The 24,573-nt window shown below is 40.2% G+C and overlaps 1 protein-coding gene across 2 annotated transcripts in view; it reads left to right on the forward strand.

Annotated features, from left to right (window-relative positions):
• cnk (connector enhancer of ksr) overlaps positions 1 to 24,573 on the forward strand; it is a 316,579-nt gene that overhangs the window by 68,124 nt on the left and 223,882 nt on the right. For both annotated transcript variants that reach the window (XM_067135099.2, XM_067135098.2), the window contains exon 4: positions 10,747 to 10,993. In XM_067135099.2, coding sequence (XP_066991200.2) covers positions 10,747 to 10,993 — 247 coding nt within the window. The remainder of the gene's footprint in view (positions 1 to 10,746; positions 10,994 to 24,573) is intronic.

Raw genomic sequence — 24,573 nt, forward strand, 5'->3', positions numbered from 1 at the left:
CATTAGCTGAAAAAGGTGACTCAAGCTATGGAGGGAAGAAAAGCAAAATTCGTGTAACAGTACTTCTTGCCACCAATGCAGATGGATCTGACAAACTTCCTCCACTTGTGATAGGAAAATCGAAGAATCCGAGGTGTTTTAAGGGTGCGAAAACAAAACTTAAGGAATATGAATCCAATGGAAAAGTGGTTGAAAAACTGGACATTAAAATGAAAAAGAAACAGAAGAAGATCCTTCTTCTTATGGATCATTGTGCAGCACATCCATCTCAAATTGTTCTGGAGAATGTCCGAATGGAATGTTTCCCTCCTAACTGTACCAGAGTTCTACAACCGCTTGATTTGGGCATCATTGCAAATTTCAAAGTGCATTATAGAAAAAAGCTGGTTCAACATTTAATAACACTGAGTGATGCAGGAAATGAACCTCTCTCCCTTAATTTGCTACAAGCCATGACTTTATTTCTGCTGCCGGGAAGCAAGTGTCATCCTCCACAATCAGCAGCTTTTTCCGCAAAGCTGGTGTCTTACTAGAAGTGGCTGCCTCTAATGATGATTATGGGGACGAAGTTTTGTTTGGCAATGAACTAACGCTACCGTAGTGTGTAGAATTCGGTACTTTTGTGCATTTCGATGACAATTTGGCTGTATGTGGAGAACTACCGGATGAAAAGATTATTGCTGATGTATGCCAACAACGCGGCAGTGATGGACAAGCTACAAGCGATAGTGACATTGGAGATGGAGATAACGACTTGAATCTTGACACCTGAACTGACTGAAGTGTTAAGTGCAATCGATGTGTGTACGCATTACATCATTGCGAAAGGTTGTAGTGAAAATGCTTCAAATTCATTACTAAGTTTGTTAAAGGAGGTTTATACTCTTAATGCAAAAAAAGTGAAACAAACCAAACTATCTGATTTCCTTAAGGCTGGGCCAAGTTCAAAGTAATACTTTCTGTCTTAATATATTTATTATTTGCAAGGATTTACACATGTAGGTCTATTCCATTGGATTTTCAGTAAATATGTGATGTATTGCATAAGTCTGATTTCTAAGTAATTCTGAGTTACAAGTAGTTTTTTCTCTTCCCCTTGATATACGTATAAGTCAGGTTCACTGTATTATGCTTGTTAACATGACTCATTAGCATCCCATCCTTTAGTACATACTGACCCATCTTATTTGCTTGCCTGTTATCTTCTGGATTATCATGCTCTATTCTTATAATTTCTTGTGCTACTTTCTCATCTGATCTTTGCAAGAAAGTAATATTCCTTAGTTTTTCTAGAAATTTTTCATCCTGCTGTACCAGTTCAATCTGTTGGACTACTTCCTCTTTTTCTACAAGATGCCTATTCAGAGCATCAGCAAAGATATTACTTTTTCCACTACAATGTTCCACTTTAATTTGAAACTGCTGGGTGAATAAGATCCATCGTGTGATCATCTCACTTGTCATTGCCCCTTTGAGTCCGAATACCAAGGTTTTATGGTTGGTTCGAATTGTTATTGGGAATCCGTAGATAATTTTCTACCGCTGTTGTAGTGCATACACAATAGCCAATAGTTCTTGCTCAGTGGTAGTATAACTTAGCTTGTGTTTTCGCAGTTTACGGCTGGCAAATGCCAAGTAAGTTTGTTTCCTTATTTCATCCGCTTCCTCTTGATATAGACAAGCACCTATTCCAATATTGGAAGCATCAGTTTGAATGACGAATTATTTAGTGCAATCCGGATATCCCAGTTTGATACTATGAGCCAATAAACTTTTCATTGCTAGAAATGCCTGCTCGGTCTTGTCATTCCATTTTCATTTGTTATTCGTTTTTAATAATTCTTGTAATGGTGCTGCTGTATCTGTGTATCCCTTACAGTGATTCGCGAAAAACCGGGTCATTCCTAAAAATTGTCTGACTTGTTTAATTTGCATCGGACGAGAAAATTCACATATCGCTTTGATCTTTACAGGATTTGGTTTTATTCCTTCTCCGTCGATAACGTGCCATACAAAAAGTGTTTGCTCTTGGCAGAATCTTGATTTAGCTAAATTAATTTTAAAACCAGTACTTTCCAAATTTTCTAGCAATCTGTCGAGCTTATCACAGTGGTCATCGAAAGTTTCGCTTGTGAATACCAAATCATCCACGTAGCATGTTATGTACTCCTTTATTTCAGGCAATAAATTCCTGTCCAGAGTTCTTATCAACACTTAACAACTATTTTTTAATCCGAATGGTAATCTACAATATGCGTAAGTTTGGTTATTAAAAATAAATCCAGTTAAAAGTCTTGATTTTTCTTCTAATATTATATGGTGAAATGATGATGTGAAATCTAAGCTTGTAAAATATTTCATGTTCTTGAATTTCTTCACTATTTCTTCGATTTGCGGGACTTGATCATATTCCGGTATTAATTTTTGTGTGTGTGTGGCTAGTTGCTTTACGTCGCACCGACACAAATAGTTTTTATGGCGACGGTGGGACAGGGAAGGGCTGGGAGTGGGAAGGAAGCGGCCGTGGCCTTAATTAAGTTACAGCCCCAGCATTTGCCTGGTGCGAAAATGGGAAACCACGGAAAACCATTTTCAGGGCTGCCGATAGTGGGGTTCGAACCTACTATCTCCCGAATACTGGATACTGGCCGCACTTAAGCAACTGCAGCTATCGAGCTCGGTGTATTAATTTTTCATTCAATTTTCTAGCGTTGAGACATTCTCAAACTCCCGTTACTTTTCTTTACAATAACAATCAGATTTAAATATGGTGTTGTCTTAACGATTATTCCATCATCTACCATCTCTTGGATTAGCCTCTTTACATAGTGAAAATATTTTTCAGGGATCTCAAATAGTTTTCCCTTATACGGTGTCCTATCATTCACTACAATTTTGTACTTAAAATTTGGTATCTGGCCAGGTTTGTCCTTAAATATCTCGGAATACTTTTCTAAAATTGCATACAACTGTTTTTCCTTAGCATTCAGCTTGGTTTCAGCTATCTTCTTCCATATGCTTGGTTCTTCCTTTTCATCTTCAACACTGTTTGGCTCCATGGCTAAATGGTTAGCGTGCTGGCCTTTGATCACAGGAGTCCCGGGTTCGATTCCCGGCAGGGTCGGGAATTTTAACTTTAATTGGTTAATTTCGCTGGCACGGGGGTTGGGTGTATGTGTCTCCTTCATCATCATTTCATCCTCATCACGATACGCAAGTCGCCTACGGGTGTTAAATAAAAAGATCTGCATCTGGCGAGCCGAACTTGTCCTCGGACACTCCCGGCAGTAAAAGCCATACGCCATTTCATACCTTCAACACTCAAAATATTTTCTGAGCTTTGTATTATCTCCTCTTCCTCTTCAGCTTCACTCAGCCTCCTTTGTGCTGTATATTTTTTCGCCTGTCCCTGTATTTCTAATCGCTCAATTTTCATATGTTCTAGGTCTTGTGTCTCTTCATTTAGCTTTATTCTTTCTTTTGTTATCTCTCCGTCAACCTTGATAATAGGGAATCTTATCTTCTGCTTCCTTAAATCAATGGTAATTTCCGTGGCTTCATAAAATAAATTCCAAGAATTATATTGTATTTTATCTTGTTCATAACCATAAATGGATGTTCGAATATCATTCTGCCAATTTTTATCTTCAGGTATGTTTGTATTTTGCACTCAATTGTTTTATCTGGTATTATTCCATGTATTTTAGTCTGTGCAACTGGTATTATAGGTAATTTATCTTTTAGGTTGATTTCATCAAACAATATTTTCGATATAACGCTTATGCTCGCTCCAGAATCAAGTAAGCAATGCGTTCTTAGCCCGTTTACCCACACGACAAAAATGGGTAATAGTGCTCTCATATCACTACCTTTTGGTGTTTCTTCCAATAATTCATCTGGGTCTACATCCCAAGATTCGATTTGTAGTATATACCAGCATTCAGTTTGGTGATTTAGCTCATCTTTCGTACTATTTGTTTCCTTCCCTAATTTTTTTTTTTTTTTTTTTTGTTTGTTCCGGGTATCCAAATCATATGATTGGGCTTCATGGTTCAATCTTTGTTCATCTCTTTATTTTCTCTTATATGCTTGTAACTCCAAGCTCTTGGCTCCTTCCATGTCTCCATTTATGTCTTGGGCCGATGACCTTCGATGTTAGGCCCCTTTAAGCAACAAGCAAGCATTTATGTTCTGCTCCTTTATGGCATTTTCCCATTTCTTTTTCTCTTGAGTTTCGTTCCTCAGATCTTGAATGTATTGCCTGTTTCTGTGTTCTCTTCTGTCATAATTGTTGGTCTGTCTTCCTTGGTACATCGGTCTCCTTCTAAAATTGCCTCTACCTCTGCTATTCCTGTATTGGTTATCCGGCCGATAGTATTGCACAAATCTTCCATTACTATTTTGTCTTCTCGCCTCGTGGTAATCCTGCCTGCATTTGCATTGGTTCTCTTCTCTTATCCTTTCTTTATCTTCGTTCCATTCTCTTCTTCTAAGGTCCCCAATTTTTTCTCTTCGTTCGATGCACGATTTCTTTTGGTCATTTTCCCAGGTTAGTACATTTATTACTTCTTCGTTGCTCGCATTCCTATTTATTCTAGTTGTTGCATGAACAGATGTCATGTCTATCTGCCTGAGTATACTTTCCATCTCTACTGCTGATTCTACGTTTGCAGCTGTGAGTAGCCTTTGGATCTCCAGAGGGAATTGTTTTTGTATTGTTTTAATCGCCTCCAGTTCACTAGGCGCTGAGTCTAAGTCTTGAAACCGGTGGAATTGGTATGAAAATAATCGCTATACCGAGTTTGTGCCGTCGATGAGTATTTTTTTTAGTACAGTTCTAATCTGAGATTTTGTTGAATCTCTGGATTCCACAAGCGTTTGAGAAAAGCTATTTTAAATTCCTCGTAATCGTGAAATGTATACTTGAAAGCTTGATACCATAGGTTTTTGTTAGCATCTAGATGTTTCTGGAATACCCTCAGCTTTTCTCGTCTGGGATTCGATTTTCTAGGAAATACTCAAAAACATATCAGATGTAAGGCTTTTCAGGCGTTTGCTCTATTGGTGAAAAATATCTAATTCCCTCCATGGGAATTTAGAATTTTCCATTCGGAATTGCTAGGCGGGCAATAATTCCATTGTGGAGATTTATCTCCCGTATGCAGTTATCAGACTGTGCCTCTTATAAGGGCTTCTGATAAGTTCACCTGCATACACCCCAGCGTCAGTGGGTAGGGTCTGACGCATCCCACTCTGATGAGTCTAGTGCCAGACCTAAGACGAAACACTGGTTAATAGAGCAAACGCCTGAAAAGCCTTACATCTGATATGTTTTTGACGTAAGTGGTATGTTCCGAGCTGTCAGCGGAGGGATGGCGTGGAATGTTAGTAGACGAATAAGTTTGAGTGGCGTTTATAAAAGTAGGAAAGATCACAATATGAAGATAAAGTTCAAATACAAGAGGACAAATTGGGGCAAGTATTCATTTATAGGAAGGGGAATTAGGGATAGGAATGACTTACCAAGGGAGATGTTCAATAAGTTTCCAATTTCTTCGAAATCGCTTAAGAAAAGGCTAGGAAAACAACAGATAGGGAATCTGCCACGTGGGCGACTGCCCTAAATGCAGATCAGTACTGATTGATTGATTAAGAAATAATCTTGTTCCTTCTCATATTGGCCTGTCATAGTGTCTATTTTGTGTAAGTGCCTATCCTCCTTAGCTTTCAGTGGTTTATGTTCCATTTGCAAAAACTGGTGTTAGTTTTAAGGAATTCATTAATGCAGACAATGTTGCTATATGTGCTCCAGTAGAAAGTGATGTAGGCGTTCAGTCAGGTGTGCCTGAAGTGCAAGAACTGTTGTCATAAGACAATGATGTAATTCATTGTAGCTGCCAGGAAATATTAACTGCCTTAAATATTTTAGAACATTTTGCTGCAACATCCAAAGTCACTGATGAGTTTATGGAAGCTGTGGATACAGTAAGGCATGAAGTTACCAGGCACTTTCATTTACAAGAGTAGTAGCGAAAATACTTGAATTTTTTATCCAAAAATTCCTTGTGAGTACCTAACTGTTACGTGTAGTGTTTGTACTCTGTACCAGTACTCTAATAATAATAATAATAATAATAATAATAATAATAATAATAATAATAATAATAATAATAATAATATTTTAATGTTATTGGCTTTACGTCCTACTAACTACTTTTTCGGTTTTCGGAGACACTGAGGTGCCAGAATTTTGTCCCGCAGGAGTTCTTTTATGTGCCAGTAAATCTGCCGACACAAGGCTGACCTATTTGAGCACCTTTGAATATCACAGGACTGAGTCAGGATTGAACCTGCCAAGTTGGGGTCAGAAGGCCAGCGCCTCAACCATCTGAGTCACTCAGCCTGGTACAAGTACTCTATAATAAAGTGATTGATAAAATTTGGGTACTCATTTAACACAAACTTTATAAAATTTGGGTACTCATTTAACACAAACTCTGTATTATTCTGTCCCTTGAAATTCATATTAACAAGGTTTTACTCTGTTTTCGTATGATTGGGATTATGTCACTCTTAAATACTGGGTACTGAGGGAAAATATTTTCCATCTTATGAGGTTTTAGTTTTTTAATGCCAGTTTCTTGTGCTTGCTGTTGCTCTTGTCTACTGTGGCCTGTCATAGTTTTTTTTTTTTTTTTTGTGTGTATCTTCCTACCTTCGTTCCTAGCTTTCAATGATTTACATTCCATTTTCTACTTATCTTTGCACGTGACTACTCCTGCTGGCTAACCTTCCTGTGATTGGGTCTTGGGACAGCACACATACTTTCTGTCTGTTCCTGACTGAAAATTCCTAAAAATGAAAGATTTAAATTTGACCAGTTTATAGAATTTCTGCAACTCATATGAAATTTGCTATTGAATTTTGTGGTTTTTGATTTCCTCTCTCAACTTCGAAAGAAATATCTTCTGTACCTTTTTTTTTTTTTTTTTTCCAATATAAACTTAACAACCTTACTAAACTGTATATGCATTCAGATGCATCAAAGCAGGTGTATAATTGAGCAGTGCTAAAAGCAACTGTCATGTCCCAAATTTCAGGAAATAAAATCTTAATGTTTTGTGTTCTATGTAAACTCCCTGTGTAGTTTGTTTGTGACGTATAATTTTGGGTATCTATCCTATCTTCAAGATCCGTCTTGCTATGTGAAGAAGTCACATTTCTTGGAACTTAAATGTAAATGTCAGGCACAAATTAGGGAAATCAAGAATAACTGGTGGCAACAAAAAGCTGAAGCATGGTAAAGACTATCTGATGCCCGTGACCTGCAAAACTTGTATACTGGTATAAAAGAGATATATGGTCCAATTCGATCTTTATCGGGGTCATTGAAGACTGCTGACAACTCCACCATTTTAACTGATAATGGAGAAATTTTAGAGCGTTGGTAGGAACTTTTCTCTGTATTTCTAAATCGTGTCTCCAGTGTTGCTGAGACTTCCTTCGTAATGTCCGTCAGCAGCCCCAACAACCATGGATGGCAGTTCCATGTACATACAGATACTTCACCAAAGCACTCAATCAACTAAAAGCGAGAAAGGCTTCTGGTCCTGATAACATCCCTCTGGAACCGATACAAAATGGATGTATACCCTTCAAGATTAGACATTTCAAACTGTCCTCTTGATTTGGGAAACTCGAGAAGTCCGGACGACTTGAAGAATGATACCATCATTACTATCTTCAAAAAAGACGATCGTAGTGTATGTGGAAACTACCGTGGTATATCGCTTTGTCAATTGCAGGTAAAATTTCTCACCAGAATTCTGTTAAACCAGCTCTGAATTATCTCGGAGAGGATTTTGCCTGAGTCTCAATGTGGTTTCCGAACCTCCAGAGGCACAACAGATATGATCTTCTGTGCTAGACAACTCCAGGAAAAATGCAGAGAGCAGCAGCAGCCTCTGTATTTAGTTTTCTATGATCTGGAAAAAGCCTTTGATTCAGTACCAAGATCTGCTATGTGGAAAGTATTGAGACATTTTGGATTATACCAATGCCTTTGCTGGCAAGATGTAGTGTTTACAGTGCACTATGTCTTCTGGTATGGGCTAGAATAAAATTGTTACTTTCATTGACCTGTCTCTGTCTTATACTTGGCTTTGACAATATCGAAGTGGCTGAGGTATGACTGACGCTAGTAATGCCATTCCTTATGCAGCCAGTCCCAGCTATGAATGGTATGAAGATGTCGCTCATAGGGTCGGTTGGTGCACGCATTTTAGTAGGCTTGGCAGACTGATGTGCAATAGCAACTTTTGGCTCAGTGAGGAAAGCAACCGGAAACTACCTCACTCCTCCTTTCCCTAGTACGCCTCTTCAGTGACACCTAGGCCATCTATGACAGCTAATGGTGAACATATTGAGGATCCAACCAGCCTTCGGGCTGAATACCCAACATACATACCAATATAAATGGTCCGTTATTGGACATCATAAATTTTCTAGCTAACTCATTCCTGGTTGCCAACGTTTCGCCCTCATGTGCTAGGTTGGGCTCATCAGTTAGTGTCTAGCACACCTACCAAGACGCTGGCTGGTGCATACTGTGGAGGCCATACTTGGAGCCACCGGCAGTGCCAATGCACTATGAGAGACGTTGTCTCTTTACCTACGCAATGGCCTCCACAGTATGCACTAGCAGCATCTTGGTAGGTGTGCGAGGTACCAACTGATGAACCCAACCTAGCACACGAGGGCAAAACGCTGGCAACCAGGAATGAGTTTGCTGGATAATTTATAATGTCCAATAACGGACCATTTATATTGGTATTACAAATTTACTCATTCGGGACAAATATTTCTGATTCCGTATGGGAATCAACATCTATATAATCTGATAGCCAAGCAGGCATCAATTTTTGGTATAGAGACAAAGTCTCTCATAGTGCATTGGCACTTCCGGTGGCTCCAAGTATCCTACGCAGTGGCCTCCACGGTATGCACTAGCCAGCGTCTTGGTAGGTGTGCTAGGTACCAACTGATGAGCCCAACCTAGCACACGAGGGCAAAACGTGGCAACCAGGAATTAGTTAGCTGGAAAATGTATAATGTCCAATAATGGACCATTTATATTGGTATTATAAATTTACTCATTCAGGACAAATATTTCAGATTCCCTATGGGAATCAACATCTATATCAACATTTTGGATGTCCTGATCGTTATGTGGAATTGGTTCAAGCTCTTCATGATGGCATGTCAGGTTCTTCATGGTAAGTCAGTATCAGATTCGTTCCCAATCACTCATGGATTGAAACAAGGCTGTGTGCTTGCTCCTACACTCTTTGCACTGTACATGGCTGCCATGCTGCGTGAATCATCTGCAAATTTCGTTTTGATGGAGGCCTTTTCATTCTGGGAAGACGCCGCTCACAAGGGCATACTCTGGTTACCCAGGTGACAGAACTGCAAAATGCCGATGACATTGCATCTTCTGCTCTAACACCTGCAGAACTACAACAGTCGGTCAACTGCTTTAAAACTGCATGTGATTGCTTTGGTCTTGCCATTAATGCGGAAAAAACTAAGGTACTTGCACAACCTGCCCCAGGATTAACTCTTCCTGAGTTCAGTATCTCCATCTTAGACACAACACTGGAACAGGTTGATCACTTTTCATATCTTGGAAGCATCTTGTCTAAACGGTGTACCTGCAAACAAGACGTTGATAAAAGAATTTGGGCTGCTCATGCAGCATTTGGACGGTTAATGCACAGAGTCTTCATGAATAATGACCTGAAACTGCATACCGAACTCATGGTGTACAAAGCTGTTGTCATTTCCACGCTGCTGTATGGCTGTGAAACTTATACACTCTATCGCCGTGATATCAAAAATCTTGCGCGCTTCCACCAACAGAAAATGAGATTCATTTTGAATAATAAGTGGGAGGACTATGTGACCAACAGGCCATATTCACCGCATGGGTGATACCAGGCTTCCCCACAAAATTCTTTATGGTGAACTTTACTCCGGCAGTAGACCTCATGGAGCCCCTCTTAAGCATTTTAAGGACCAGCTGAAACACATCATGAAGACACCTTGTATAGATATACAGACATGGGAAGAATGTGCCTTGGACTGTTCACTGTGGCAGAACACTACGTCCACCGCTGTCAACTTGTTTGAAAGAGAACGCCGCAGACATCAAGAGGCCAAGCGACAAGCAAGAAAACTCCGTCTATTACAACCCCGCCCTCCTCCATCAATTCAGTGTGATTGGTGTGGGCGTGTATTTTATGCCAGGATTGGTCTATTTAGTCATTGCAAACACATCCATAAACTGAGTTGAACTGGTCAGTGTATGCAGGAAGATGTTATATATACTCGGGTCGAGTTCCAGCCGATGATAATTTTGGGTTTCTTACAGTTTCTTGTATCTGATGGTAGTATGATTGAGCCATGTTTGTTTTGAAACCTGGGAGGCTAATATGTTTTTAATGTAACCTGTAAGCTGTACTTCCTAAAAATAAAAACATTGAAGTTAATATTTTTAAAAAAAATCTGGTTCTTATTTGTAGGTTTTCTGGGTTGAAATTTAAATTAAAATGAGATATAACTAAGCTGTATAGGAAAGAAATAACTTTTAATTGTGAATTGTTGCCACTGTAAACAAATTGTTGGACAACTGCAGGTGCTCTCCATGTAAAGTGTTATGAATGTAGGTGAATTATGTGTTGACAGGTCTCCATTCAGTGGTCAGCAGGACTATCATTGGAGGAAGATGGCCTTATTGGAGCTGAGTCTGGAAATCGCAACATGTGCTCAGCGGGATAGGTTTGCTGAGCGTCCTGTGGAGGAAATTCGCAGAAACTGTGATCAACTAGCATGTTTAGCTGACAGTATAATTCGTGACATAGGCGATCCTCTGGTTCTTCAGCCTGCATCACTGGATCTAGCCACACTCAAGAAAAAGGCGGGTGATGATCTGGTGAGCTTAGCATGTTCTAGTCAGTTCGAGCACTGCCTCCGAGTAAGTGATGGACTTCCTAAAGGTCAGCTTTTCTGCCTTTCCTTTCAACAAGCATGATACAAAAGGTGTAACATAGAGCACAACAATCAATACCAGCGCTTGAATGAAAGTAGCAAATAAGCACTAGCAATGAAAGAGTTTCAAGACCTTTTGACTTGCCTTCAGGCACTTAAGTATTGCCTGTAGATAGACTCAGGAGTTGTAGAAATTAGAACAAGAATTGTCTCATTGTATTCACAGTGTGAGGGTGAAGTTGAAGTTGACAAGTTTTTATAAGATACGAAGCTAATAAACGAGGCTGAGAATATTGAGTATCCATGAAAGAGGATGTTAACTGGAGTATGAGAGTAACATTCGTCTGTCTAGCCATCAGTTATGGTACTGGAGCCTTAATATCTATAACCATACATAGGTATAAATATTCAAAGCAGAATTTAAGAAACCCTTTCTACCTGGAGGCAAGTGGAATTCTGTCATATATTTTGGCCCGAGTTTTCTTCAGTAAATGCCTTTTCAGAATATTATTATTTTTATTTATTTATTTATTTATTTATTTATTTATTTATTTATTTTTCCCTATTGATTTAAAATCTTGGGAATTGTTAGATATTCTAATAGGCTAGTCAGTTTGATCATGTCCCAAAGTTATTTTGCTTTTAATTCTCTCCTTGCTGCAGTCGCTTAAGTGCGGCCAGTATTCGGGAGATAGTAGGTTCGAACCGCACTGTCGACAGCCCTGAAAATGTTTTTCCGTGGTTTCCCATTTTCATACCAGGCAAATGCTGGGGCTGTACCTTAATCAAGGCCACTGCCGCTTCCTTCCCACTCCTAGCCCTTTTCTGTCCCATCGTCGCCATAAGACCTATCTGTGTCGGTGCGACGTAAAACAACTAGCAAAAAAAATTCTCTCCTTTTCTTTTCATTATTGGTTCAGTGTTGCATAATTTAATTTTGATGGAATATGTATGGCACATTTTGCTAGTTTGTATTTCACGTAGTCTTCTATAATCAAAGCTTAAAGTTTTTGGGACTGCATTCATCTGTTGTACCACATAAAAAAAAAAAAAAAAAGAGGTTATCCAGACACTGAGCAAGGAACATCTCGTGCTTTGATCGATTGTTACATGTGCGGTGAAATAGATTATGCAACGTAGGTTAATAAACTCAAGTTATACAGAAAGTTGTTTTGTGGTTTGCCACCATATAACAACACATGTATTTAACAAGAGAATTTAACTTCGTAAGTATGGTAGGTTATAATCCCTTTTCCTTGTTCAGTTATGTGTCCTTATCTTTAATAATTAACATGCACACTCATAAGTTCTTTTTTCCCACAAGCTTCCTTATTTTATTTGCTTTTTATGAATACAGATTAGTTCCTTTTTACTTTTTTCCCAGTTGATAAGCCCTTATTAATATATTGCCATTGTGAGATTGATGCTTTATTTATGAAATTGGCTCAAAGTGATTTGCAAACTGACACATAATAATCTGTACTAATATTATTAATAGCCTCAATGCTTACATTCACTACTGTTTGCTGACGATCAAGTACTTCTGGCTCTGGATAGGGATGATGCCATGTGAAAAATGAAAAAGTTAGTGGGTGCATGTAGACACTGGGGATTAGCAGTCAATATAGATAAAACAGAATATTTTGTTGTTGGAAGTGCGCAAAGTGAGGATTTGAATTTTGAGTTTGGCCAGGTGCAAGATGTGAATGTGTTCAAGTATTTGGGTTCACTAATGGACAAGACTAACCAATGTGTTGTGGATGGATATATCCCACAGGATAAGTCAAGCAAGGGTAGCTATTAGATCTTTATATGGGATCTACTGGAGTCAGCACATGTACAAGCAAACAAAAAAGTGTTGCTGCGTGTTGTGGTTGAATGCATTCTGACATATGACTTGGAGTGTTGGAAACAACAAAAGACAAAGGGGTAAGATTGAGGCTGTGGAAATGGATGTGCTATGGCAAACCCACTTGGATCGGCTGGGAATGAATATGTAAGAAGACATGGATTCAGAAGAACCAGGTACTGATGGTTTGATGCTCAAACACTGAGTTGGTATGGACATATCCGATGGATGGAGGGATAGCGATAGCCGCAATGTTTAGCTTAACTGGTCTCCACTAGGGAGTAGATGTTGAGGGAGACAAAGGGCAACCTGGAGAGGAACGATAGCTAAAACCATGGAAAGGATCTGAAGAAGACTGGCAGGATAGGAATTTGTGGTGTGGCATCTGTGAACAGGCAACCACTGAAAAGTGGAAATGCCTGCGAAAGTGAGTATGTAAATTGTTTGTTAGTTATTGTGTGGAGGGTAATCACGGGAATCACTCGACTGATTTCAATAATTATTTCACAATTAAAAAGCTTATTTCTTACAGATTATTATAGGCTAAATATGCTAGCTTATCAGGAGAACAGGTAGTTGTGAAAAATGCAGAACAAGTCTGAAAAACAGTGCATCTGGGACTCTTAAAGTGAATACAGTGTGAATTATTAAGAAAACGAAAATGTGTATTCTCATATTCCTTAAGATGGTGGTGCTCTTTTCGGGGATACCTCCATTGGAGGTGAGCTTTGTGTACCTTATTAACCACATACCAGTCTTGCTAGTGTGGTAGTACCAGTATCGAACCCTGGCCTTCAGAGATGGCAACTAATGTTGCTAACCGTTGCACTAAAGAGGTGGATATCTGAGCAGTTGGTCCTATTAAAGAATGGAGCTCACAAAGTTCACTTGTAATTCAGTACTCTACAGAAAATATTTTAATGCATTTTCTTCCTAACTCTGCTTAATTAAACTTGGGAGATTACCAATGAAAAGTAGGGCTCGACTTGTTAAGTGCTCTACAGTCTGTTGACACCTGTTTTCCACAACACCCACTGGTACAGCACATTCATTATCTTCTGGCCAGGTTGTGTGATGCTGGCACCAGAATCACTTTCGTGTGGCTGTCTACCCATGTTAGGATTGCGGGAAAGGAACTTGCGGATGAAGCAGTTAAAGAAGCAGTACTTTTACCTTGTAGACCTTTGTACATACCAGCTAGGGATATTTGTTCTTATTTATGTCAAACCATTTTGGTGTTCTGGAATTGGAGTGGCTAGCTATCTGAACTCCCAACAAGTGGAGAGCGATTAAGACGACAACTACCATATGGCAGTCCGCTTTCCGGCCTTCCGAGAGAGAGGCCATAGTTTTGTGCAGGCTGGTGATAGATCATGGAAGATCTACACACTTTTACCTCCTACAGAGGGAAGATCTCCCAGTGTGTTCTTGTGGTGCCAATTTTGACCGTGGCCCTCATCCTCACAGAGTGCGCCAATCTCTCTGGCCTGAGGCATAATGTAAAACAAAAGCTAAAGGTTTCCACCTATTCAGTACTATTTATTGTAACTTTAAAAAAGTTACATATACATATTTGATGAAACTGCAGGAGGCACTCAAACTCATACTAGCCAATGATGTGACTACTGCTGTTCTTGTCTTTTGCTTTATGTGTGCGAGTGGATTAATCAAGGGTATGTACATTTCAAGTGTTCTGCTACTCAGGGATCTTACGTTCCCTTTTGATGCGTTCATGACCTTTTCTGCTTAATATAATAATTTTTGTTTTATTTTTTAATTCATTTTGAAATTTGTCAGTAGAATAAATAATTTTGTTTTATTTTAAATTTCTTTTCCACTTAATTTGTTCAGAGAGGATGGTTACCTAGTTGTACTTCCTCTATAAAAAAAAATTAAAAAAAATCGCCATCACTACCACTGGACTAGACAAAAGAATGATTGAATGGGAGGCTGAATTTCTGGAAAACAGAAATCACAAAATTAGTGTCGGTGAAGCGTTGGCTGATCTATAACAATCAGGGAGTGGAGAGGGGGTCATCAAGGTAGTATTGTTGGACTTTTGATAGATATATATACATATATAAATTAAATGAGTATGGAATCACATATAAGCTTTTTGCAGATGTTTACTGTACAGGGTAATAAATAAATTACAGGATTGTGAGCAACTGCAAAACGACCTCAACAAAGCAGTGAAATGGAGAACAGATACTGGTACAATGGTAAACGGGGTGAAAAGTTAAGTTGTAAGTTTCACAAAAAGGAAAAGTCCTCTCAGTTTTAATTACAGTGTTGATGGAGTGACAGTACCTAGGTGTTACTGTATCTGACCTTTCAAGAATTACATATTTTTATCATTTGTATGGATAACATTAAGCCATTAAATTAGTGTGTCTAAAATCAAGAATCTAAAATCACACTGAAATTGACCTACAGCACAGAGCATCTCATTTGTACTTTTATACCCAGACCTTTTAGCGTGTTTACTGTACTTGTATTATATATTGCTCACCTATGTCACTCGTAATATTTCACTTTCATTTGCAACACCTTGAGCGCCATAGCACCTTGCCTAATTCAACCACACATCATATTGTAAATTATATATTCACAAGGTTCTTACTGCTTAGAAACATGTTTTAGGATTTCGTCTAATATTGTCTATGTTTAAATATGGCTGATGATGACCCCGAGTAGGGTTGAAACTAGTCCCATGTAATATAAATAACATTGTAAATACAACTATGTATTGAATAGATGGAAACTTCTCCTGTTTATAATTTATATGTTATCTCAGTTCAATACGGACCAACAACATTAAGTTCATAACCCTTGATGATTTTAATTTAGCCATATTTTACGTGTTGTCCACGTAGTAAATCCCAGATATTTTTAACACCTTTTAACATCATTTGTGTGTGCTTGCACATTTGTTTTAGTTATTAGATGTGTTTGTACAGTTTTGCATTAAGGCTGATGATAGCCATCCAAGGCCAAAACTAGTTCCTAGATTAAAAATGTAATGTAAACATTGCATAATACAGTATTGAAAAGGTGGACTATTATGACATAAGTTTAGTTATTACTGTGCACGTTGGCATTGGCATGATGTTTTGCGGAAGCAGTTCAGTGCAGACTACACGTCAGTCAGAAAACTAAGGACACTCTCAAGAATCTGAGCTGGACTAAATTACCACAACCATCTTTCACCCCTGTTTTGGCGCCCTCCAATTACCATCTCTGAAGGATTCACTTCATGGTAAGATGTTTGGACAAAACTACTTCATTGTGAGGGCTGCTACACGCTGCTTCAACATGCCACACGAGACTTGTACTGTGCAGACATACCACACTCTTTCCAAGGTGGCGTAAGGCAGTTGAAAGGGATGTAGATTATGTAGGGAAAGGAGGACCACTGCTTCACTTCAAATCTTCAAACAGAAAACATCTGTTTCGGGGCATTCATTATTATTAAAACCACAACTAAATGAAGTTCCACTGTACCCTTTTGTATCTTTAATGGTTGGCTGGTATTGTTTTCTTAATCTTTTCTTTATTGTACAAGAATCTTCTGGTACGATATTTGTGATATGCACATGACTCGTGTGAAGTGCATTTTATTTATTTATTTGCCTTGTTTTGCTTGGTGTAGTTAAGGATATAAAACCTTCTATTACACTAAACCAAGTTTAACAATTACACAGAACTGATACAATTAAAAGAGCCTAGAAATTATTTTAAGAATTGGCATATAACTTAACAAACATAAGTTAAAGGTAACAGTAGTACAAATTGTTGACGATGTTGATGATGATGATGATAATAATAATAATAATAATAATAATAATAATAAGACTGAGTACATGAACATAAATACCACTGACCCAATCTGGACAATGAGGACCAAGTATGGTGACATCAAAAGAGCTACAAAATCAAGTACGTAGGAGAGATTTTGACTCCAAACATGAACGAAAAAGCAGCAATTCAAGAACGTGCAAGAAAGATGGAAACTGCATTTAGATTATGTCAAAACACCTAAAAATCGAAGTCACTCTTCTACCAGGCCAAATTCAAACACTATTGCATGATAGTCAAACCTGAATGTTTGTACGCAGCTGAGACAATAGCCACGAAGGCACTCTCACATTTGGAAAAGAAAGAAAGGAGGTTCCTTAGAAAGATTCTTGGACCCAGAAAATCATCAGACAAGTTTACGTTTCGCATGAGACCAAACCAAGAACTATACCAACAGTTTGAAAACAGCACCACAATGAAAAAGAGGAGATTGACGTTCTACGGACATATTAAAAGGATGGGATCAGGATCCTCACCTTCCAGGAGAACAGGAAAACACAAGTCCCATGGGTAAAATAAGTCCACCGAGATTTAGAAAAATGTGGGATCACGGCAGAAGATATAACAAACAGAAAAATCCTTCAGGCAGAGAGTTGCGGAGGTGAAGGACCTAACTGATGAGAAAACAAGGAAGAATAGAGTATTCTCTGCAGAAGAACAAGCATGAGCAAGCCAACGGATGAAGGATTACTGGCGAAAGAGGAAGGAGAAAGAACTTGAGAAAGTAATGGAAGTTGCGTGATCGCAGCCCATAGATGGCTCAAATGAAAAGAAGAATAATAAAATAAAAATAAATGCTGGCTGTAATTATAACTTAACAGTTATGACAGTGACAGTTTAAATGAAAATGAAAATCCACAGCCTGTTTACAGTCATTCAACTGAGTCAGGAATCGAATGAATGAAGCCCCCATCTAGCGGCGAGGATAGGAATTGTGCCGGCTGCCGAAGCCTGTCGCACTCCTCTGGAGCAATGATTAATGCATAACAGATGCAATGAAATGATATTGGAGAGTGTTGCTGGAATGAATTATGACAGGGAAAACCGGAGTACCTGGAGAAAAACTTGTCCCGCCGCCGCTTTGTCCAGCACAAATCTCACATGGAGTGACCGGGATTTGAACCACGGAATCCAGCGGTGAGAGGCCGGCGCGCTGCCGCCTGAGCCACGGAGGCTCTAGTTTAAATGGAGAGTGGATTAATTTCTCTGTCCTTGTTCATCATTCATATTAATTCATTATAAGCATTTGTATATGCCAAAATGCTTCGGACACAAGTTTAAAAAACAAAAGGGCTAAGTTCCAATCACTTTAAGAATCACAAAGAGAGTGGTTCAATCAGTGATATTAAATACCTTTTCTAAATGTACATGTGCAGCTTATTTTTCTTTACTCATTCTTATGAAATGAATACAGTTTATTTATAGATAATTTTTCATGACACTACCCTGCTATATGGTAGATGATGAACACATTTTTTTTTTAAATAATTGGTTTTACCTAGCACCGACACAAATAGGTCTTATGGGACGATGGAAATGGAAAGGGCTAGGAGTGGGAAGGAAGTGGCCCTGGCAAGTGTAGGAACTCTGAGTTGGCCAGGTATTAAGGAATATGAGGGAGGAATTGGAGAATTTGTGGGAGATAATTAGGATTCTCTCAGAGGACAGGAAGGGAGATAGGCCTCCCTCAAACATTGTACGGGATGTGTAAAAGAAGGATGGGAAAGAAAGGGGAGAATTGTAGAAGAATACAGTCTAATGTTTTAAGGGGAAGGACATTGCAGGAGCAGAATTCAAGACAGGTGTCTGTGAGAAATTGGTATGAGTCACTGCAGGTAGAAGAATAGAGGGAAGATGAAGTACAGAAATCTGTAGCGGAAAAGTGTGGAAGTAGGAGGAAAGGAAAAGGTAGGAAAGGGAAATGTAGATTAGAGGATAGGAAAAGAAAGGTGGAATGGGCACATGGGAGGGAGAAAAGGGAGGAGGAAGTAGCTTCTGCAGCCATCAGGAAAGATAGCGCTGACCAGGAGGGGAGGGGATCAATTGAGGCAGGTAGGGGTGAGGCTCTGGTCATGGGGGATTCCATTGTTGGATGTGTGGAGGAAAGTGAACCAGAGTGGAGTGGGTTATGCAGGAATTAGGTTAAGGCAGATGTTGAGGAAAGTAGAAGAGAAGGAGGAGGGAAAGGAGAAGATGGTAGTGTTTCATGTTGGTACCAACAACATAAGGTAAGCAGGTATAAGTACTAGGGTTGGGCAGACCGGAACATTCAGTTGTTTCACAACATTAGGAGCTTGAGGCGGAGTGTTTCAGTGCAGAGTGCCGGCACACGGGACTGCAACTGCGTAGTAGAGAGATCTTCGAGAGGCAACATGACATGCTCCGCATCAGCTGGAATGTGCCTGTACTGAACGTGCTGTGTCAAGACCGTGCTAGATAGATTAGTTGGCCTTAGCTGTGTGCAGTGGGCACACGGGACTGTAACTGCACAGTAGAGAGAACTTCGAGAGGCAACATTACATGGTCCACGCCAGCGTGAATGTGCCTGTACCGAACGTGCTGTGTGTAGTTATAGCAGTGGTCAGCATAAAGTTTCATAAAATGTGAACGAACAGTCGGAACACTGAAATTCGCGCCCAATAATCACGTTTAAAGGCTGTGTTTAGGTTGAGATTTTTTCGGTCAATATGAAATACAGGTAACATGGTTACAATGGCAGTACAGGTGTTTAAAAGTAACTAATCCAAGGATATTATAAGGGCTTCTGATAAGTTCACCTGCATACACCCCAGCGTCAGTGGGTAGGGTCTGACACATCTCACTCTGATGAGTCTAGTGTCAGACCTAAGACGAAATGCTGGTTAATAGAGCAAATGCCTGAAAAGCCTTACATTTGATATGTTTTTGACATTAGACATGCTCTATTGATGAAAAATATCTAATTCCCTCTATGGGAATTTAGAATTTTCCATTCGGAATTGCTAGGTGGGCAATAATTCCATTGTGGAGATTTATCTCCCGTATGCAGTTATCAGACTGTGCCTCTTATAAGGGCTTCTGATAAGTTCACCTGAATACACCCCAGCGTCAGTGGGTAGGGTCTGACACATCCCACTCTGATGAGTCTAGTGTCAGACCTAAGACGAAATGCTGGTTAATAGAGTAAATTCCTGAAAAGCCTTATATCTGATATGTTTTTGACGTGAAAAACCAGTCGGAAATCTGAAATGTGCACCCAGAAATATCATGTCTAAAATGTTGTTTTTAGGATAAGTGTGTATGATCAGATGTACCTGTTGTTGTAAGTAGTAGTAGTGTTGGTAGTAGATGATGATGAAACAGCTTCCATTAGCGACACAGGAAGGTAGGTTTGTTCAGTTATTACTTGAACAGATGTGGCAGGCACAGGACTTGAAGCTTCAGTTGTTGCCTTTTCATCTTCTGAGTCATGCTAAACGTACTTTGATAAATGTCTGTTGTGGGATGTTTAAGTTTGAAATGTCTTGTCATTGTGCCAGTTGAAGATCCCTTTGCACACAAAATAGAAAAACATATATTGCATTTCACTCTGTCAGGTTTCTTCCCAGTAAAAAAGTCCCAAACAACACTCCGGTGTGTCATTATGGAAAGTTTACCCTCTTTTGTACAGTATATATTCCTAGGCTTCAATGAAAACACTCTTACAGAACAGTAACACAAAACAGAACACATTAAGTTATTCGCATGTACCTAAGGCCAGTGGCCGGTGCAACGGAACTCACAGAACAAAGAGGATATGACAGAACACGGAACACTCCAACACGAGCAGCACGTGGCAGGACTGGCAGCGACACACTGCCAGTATCGACAGTCAGCTGGTAGGCGAAGGGGAAGGGCATTGCTTAGTGGCGCTTCTGACGGGATAGCAAGTCACTATCTCGGTCTCGTTGAGAATGTTTTGGAACAATTGACACTCCGTGTTCCGGAACAGCAGAGCATAACTGTGCACCGGCACAGTGTGCCGAAACAGGAACATAGTGCCCAACCCTAATAAGTACCAATATAGTTGGGGATGTGTGGGATCTCGTGAAAGCAGCACAGGTGAAGTTCAAGGAAGCAGAGATTGTTAACAGTGGAATACTGTGTGTAAGAGGGATACTGACTGGAAGCTGATTGGGGATTTAAATAAGAATATGGAGTGGGTATATGGGAAACTGGGAGTAAGATTTCTAGATCTTAATGGGTGGTTAGGAGATAGGGATCTGTGCTCATGTGGGCTTCACTTAAACCACAGTGGAAAGTTAGAAAATTTGTTTAGAAGGGTTATAGGGAGTTACATTCAGGGAAACTGGGTGGTCTAAGGAACAATGATAATGGTACAGGGATCTGGACGTCAAGTAGGGATGACGTAAAAAAGTTAGTGTTGAACTGTAGAAGTATTGTAAAGAAAGGAATAGAATTATGTAATTTAATAGATATACCTACACTTACCAGATATTGTAATAGGAGTTGAATTATGTCTGAGGAATGATAAAATGGATGCAGAATTTTCTCACGGAACTGGAGTATTGTAGAGATAGGATAGGAATGGTATGAGGGGGAGTATTCATTCTGGTTAAACAAGAATTTGTAAGCTACGTAAAAGTTAAAGATGACAAACATGAAATTCAAAGCGTAAGGCTTATCTCTAAAAATAATAGGCAACTTGATGTTTTTGAGTGTACAGACTGGGAAAGCATGGTGCAGAAGCTGATTCAGAATTATGTGATAAGATAATCAGCTATGTGGAAAACGATATGGAAAGGAATGTGATTGTAGTGGGCGATCTCAGTTTATCAAATATCAGTTGGGAAGGTAATGCGAACGACAGGAGGCATGACCAATAAATGGCAAATAAGTTGATCTGGGGAAGACAACGGAATCAGAAAGTGATGGAACCCACTAGAGGGAAGAATTTTCGGGATGTGGTGCTGGTAAAACCAGACGAGCTCTATAGAGAAACCGAAGTAGTAGATAGTGTTAGTGATCACGAAGCTGTGTCGTAGTTAAAAATAAATGCGATAGAAAGGTCTTAAAAATAGGGCTGTTAGGCAGTACGATATGGCTGACAAAATAGGCATGAGGAAGTTTAAAAAAGTAACTATGATTGGTGGAAAACTGTAAACAGACTGTGGGATGGGTTTAAAGCAATTGTTGATGAATGTGAAAACAGGTACTTACCTTTAAAGGTGGTAAGGAGTGGTAAAAATGCTCTACACTATAACAGAGAAGTAAAGAGACTAAGAAGGAGGTGCAGGTTGGAAAAATGGAAGGGTATGTATAGGCACTTTAAGGCAGAAACAGGTTCCAAGAAGGATATTCGAGGAATCATTAATGAACAAAGGAAATGTGTATGCGAGGAACTTCAGAAGGCAGAAGTATTCAATCAGCAGTATGTAAAGATTGTTGGTTACAAAGATTATTCCCAGATAGAGGAGGTGGCTAATACTAAAGAAGTATTAAAATTTACATGTGATAACAATGACATGTACAATATGATACAAAAGCTAAAAGCTAGAAAAGCAGCTGGAATTGATAAGATTTCTGGGGATATGCTAAAGAAAATGGGCTGGGATACAGTGCCATATATGAAGTACTTAATTGACTATTGTTTGCATGAAGGAGCTATACCAAATGAATCAAGAGTTGCTATAGTGGTGTAAAGGGTGATAGACATAAAGCTGAATATTACAGGCCAGTAAGTTTGAGAAACATTGCATGTAAGCTTTGGGAAAGCATTCTTTCTGATATATTATGTATGTTTTTGAAATTAATAACTGGTTCAATAGTAAGCAGTTCGGGTTTAGGAAAGGTTATTACAGTGAATCTTAACTTGTAGGATGCTAGCAAGATATAACAGATACTATCTGCGCACTTTTTAGCGATAGATTTACACTCTAGTGCTGAATCGGTCGACTTCGGTTATCTTCGAAGATTCGTATTGGCAACCTATGAAACACAAACTAAGAATCGCTTATCATCGCTGTGCGACATCTGGCGTACACTTTACGTACTCGTACTGTTGTGGTTTACACAGCAAAGCCAAACTATAGAATTAATGCTAGGAACACGTTTCGCATCGGGAAATATTATATAGTATTATACACTGACTGACAGAGCAAATGCAACACCAAGGAGAAGTGGTTCGAAAGGGATGAAAGTTGGGGAAAAAACAGAGTCGGCACGGAAGAATAATTGATGTTTATTTCAAACCGATATGCAGGTTACACAATGCGCACGGCATCGACTCAGTAGGATGTAGGACCACCGCGAGCGGCGATGCACGCAGAAACACGTCGAGGTACAGAGTCAATAAGAGTGCGGATGGTGTCCTGAGGGATGGTTCTCCATTCTCTGTCAACCATTTGCCACAGTTGGTCGTCCGTACGAGGCTGGGGCAGAGTTTGCAAACGGCGTCCAATGAGATCCCACACGTGTTCGATTGGTGAGAGATCCGGAGAGGACTGGCCACGGAAGCATCTGTACACCTCGTAGAGCCTGTTGGGAGATGCGAGCAGTGTGTGGGCGGGCATTATCCTGCTGAAACAGAGCATTGGGCAGCCCCTGAAGGTACGGGAGTGCCACCGGCCGCAGCACATGCTGCACGTAGCGGTGGGCATTTAACGTGCCTTGAATACGCACTAGAGGTGACGTGGAATCATACGCAATAGCGCCCCAAACCACGATGCCGCGTTGTCTAGCGGTAGGGCGCTCCACAGTTACTGCCGGATTTGACCTTTCTCCACGCCGACGCCACACTCGTCTGTGGTGACTATCACTGACAGAACAGAAGCGTGACTCATCGGAGAACACGACGTTCCGCCATTCCCTCATCCAAGTCGCTCTAGCCCGGCACCATGCCAGGCGTGCACGTCTATGCTGTGGAGTCAATGGTAGTCTTTGAACGGACGCCGGGAGTGCAGGCCTCCTTCAACCAATCGACGGGAAATTGTTCTGGTCGATATTGGAACAGCCAGGGTGTCTTGCACATGCTGAAGAATGGCGGTTGACGTGGCGTGCGGGGCTGCCACCGCTTGGCGGCGGATGCGCCGATCCTCGCGTACTGACGTCACTCGGGCTGCGCCTGGACCCCTCGCACGTGCCACATGTCCCTGCGCCAACCATCTTCGCCACAGGCGCTGCACCGTGGACACATCCCTATGGGTATCGGCTGCGATTTGACGAAGCGACCAACCTGCCCTTCTCAGCCCGATCACCATACCCCTCGTAAAGTCGTCTGTCTGCTGGAAATGCCTCCGTTGACGGCGGCCTGGCATTCTTAGCTATACACGCGTCCTGTGGCACACGACAACACGTTCTACAATGACTGTCGGCTGAGAAATCACGGTACAAAGTGGGCCATTCGCCAACGCCGTGTCCCATTTATCGTTCGCTACGTGCGCAGCACAGCGGCGCATTTCACATCATGAGCATACCTCAGTGACGTCAGTCTACCCTGCAATTGGCATAAAGTTCTGACCACTCCTTCTTGGTGTTGCATTTGCTCTGTCAGTCAGTGTATATTGTGTGTGTGACACAGTTGTTGGCGTTAAGAAAATAAAGGTTTAGAAAATTCATATCAATCGATCATATTATCGATTCAATTCAGATTTCATTTCCATTCAGTTAGCAATATTTACCAGAACCGGCAGTGCTCCCTTCTTACTCCTCACCGAGTACAAAAATCTATCACTAAAAGGTGCACGTACAGTACCTTCGATACAGGAGGTCAAATGGACTGTATCGCGATTGACCTATCTAAGGCATTTGATAGGGTAGATCATGGGAGACTTCTGGCA

Source organism: Anabrus simplex, chromosome 1 (genome assembly GCF_040414725.1).
Source record: "Anabrus simplex isolate iqAnaSimp1 chromosome 1, ASM4041472v1, whole genome shotgun sequence".
Classification (NCBI taxonomy): domain Eukaryota; kingdom Metazoa; phylum Arthropoda; class Insecta; order Orthoptera; family Tettigoniidae; genus Anabrus; species Anabrus simplex.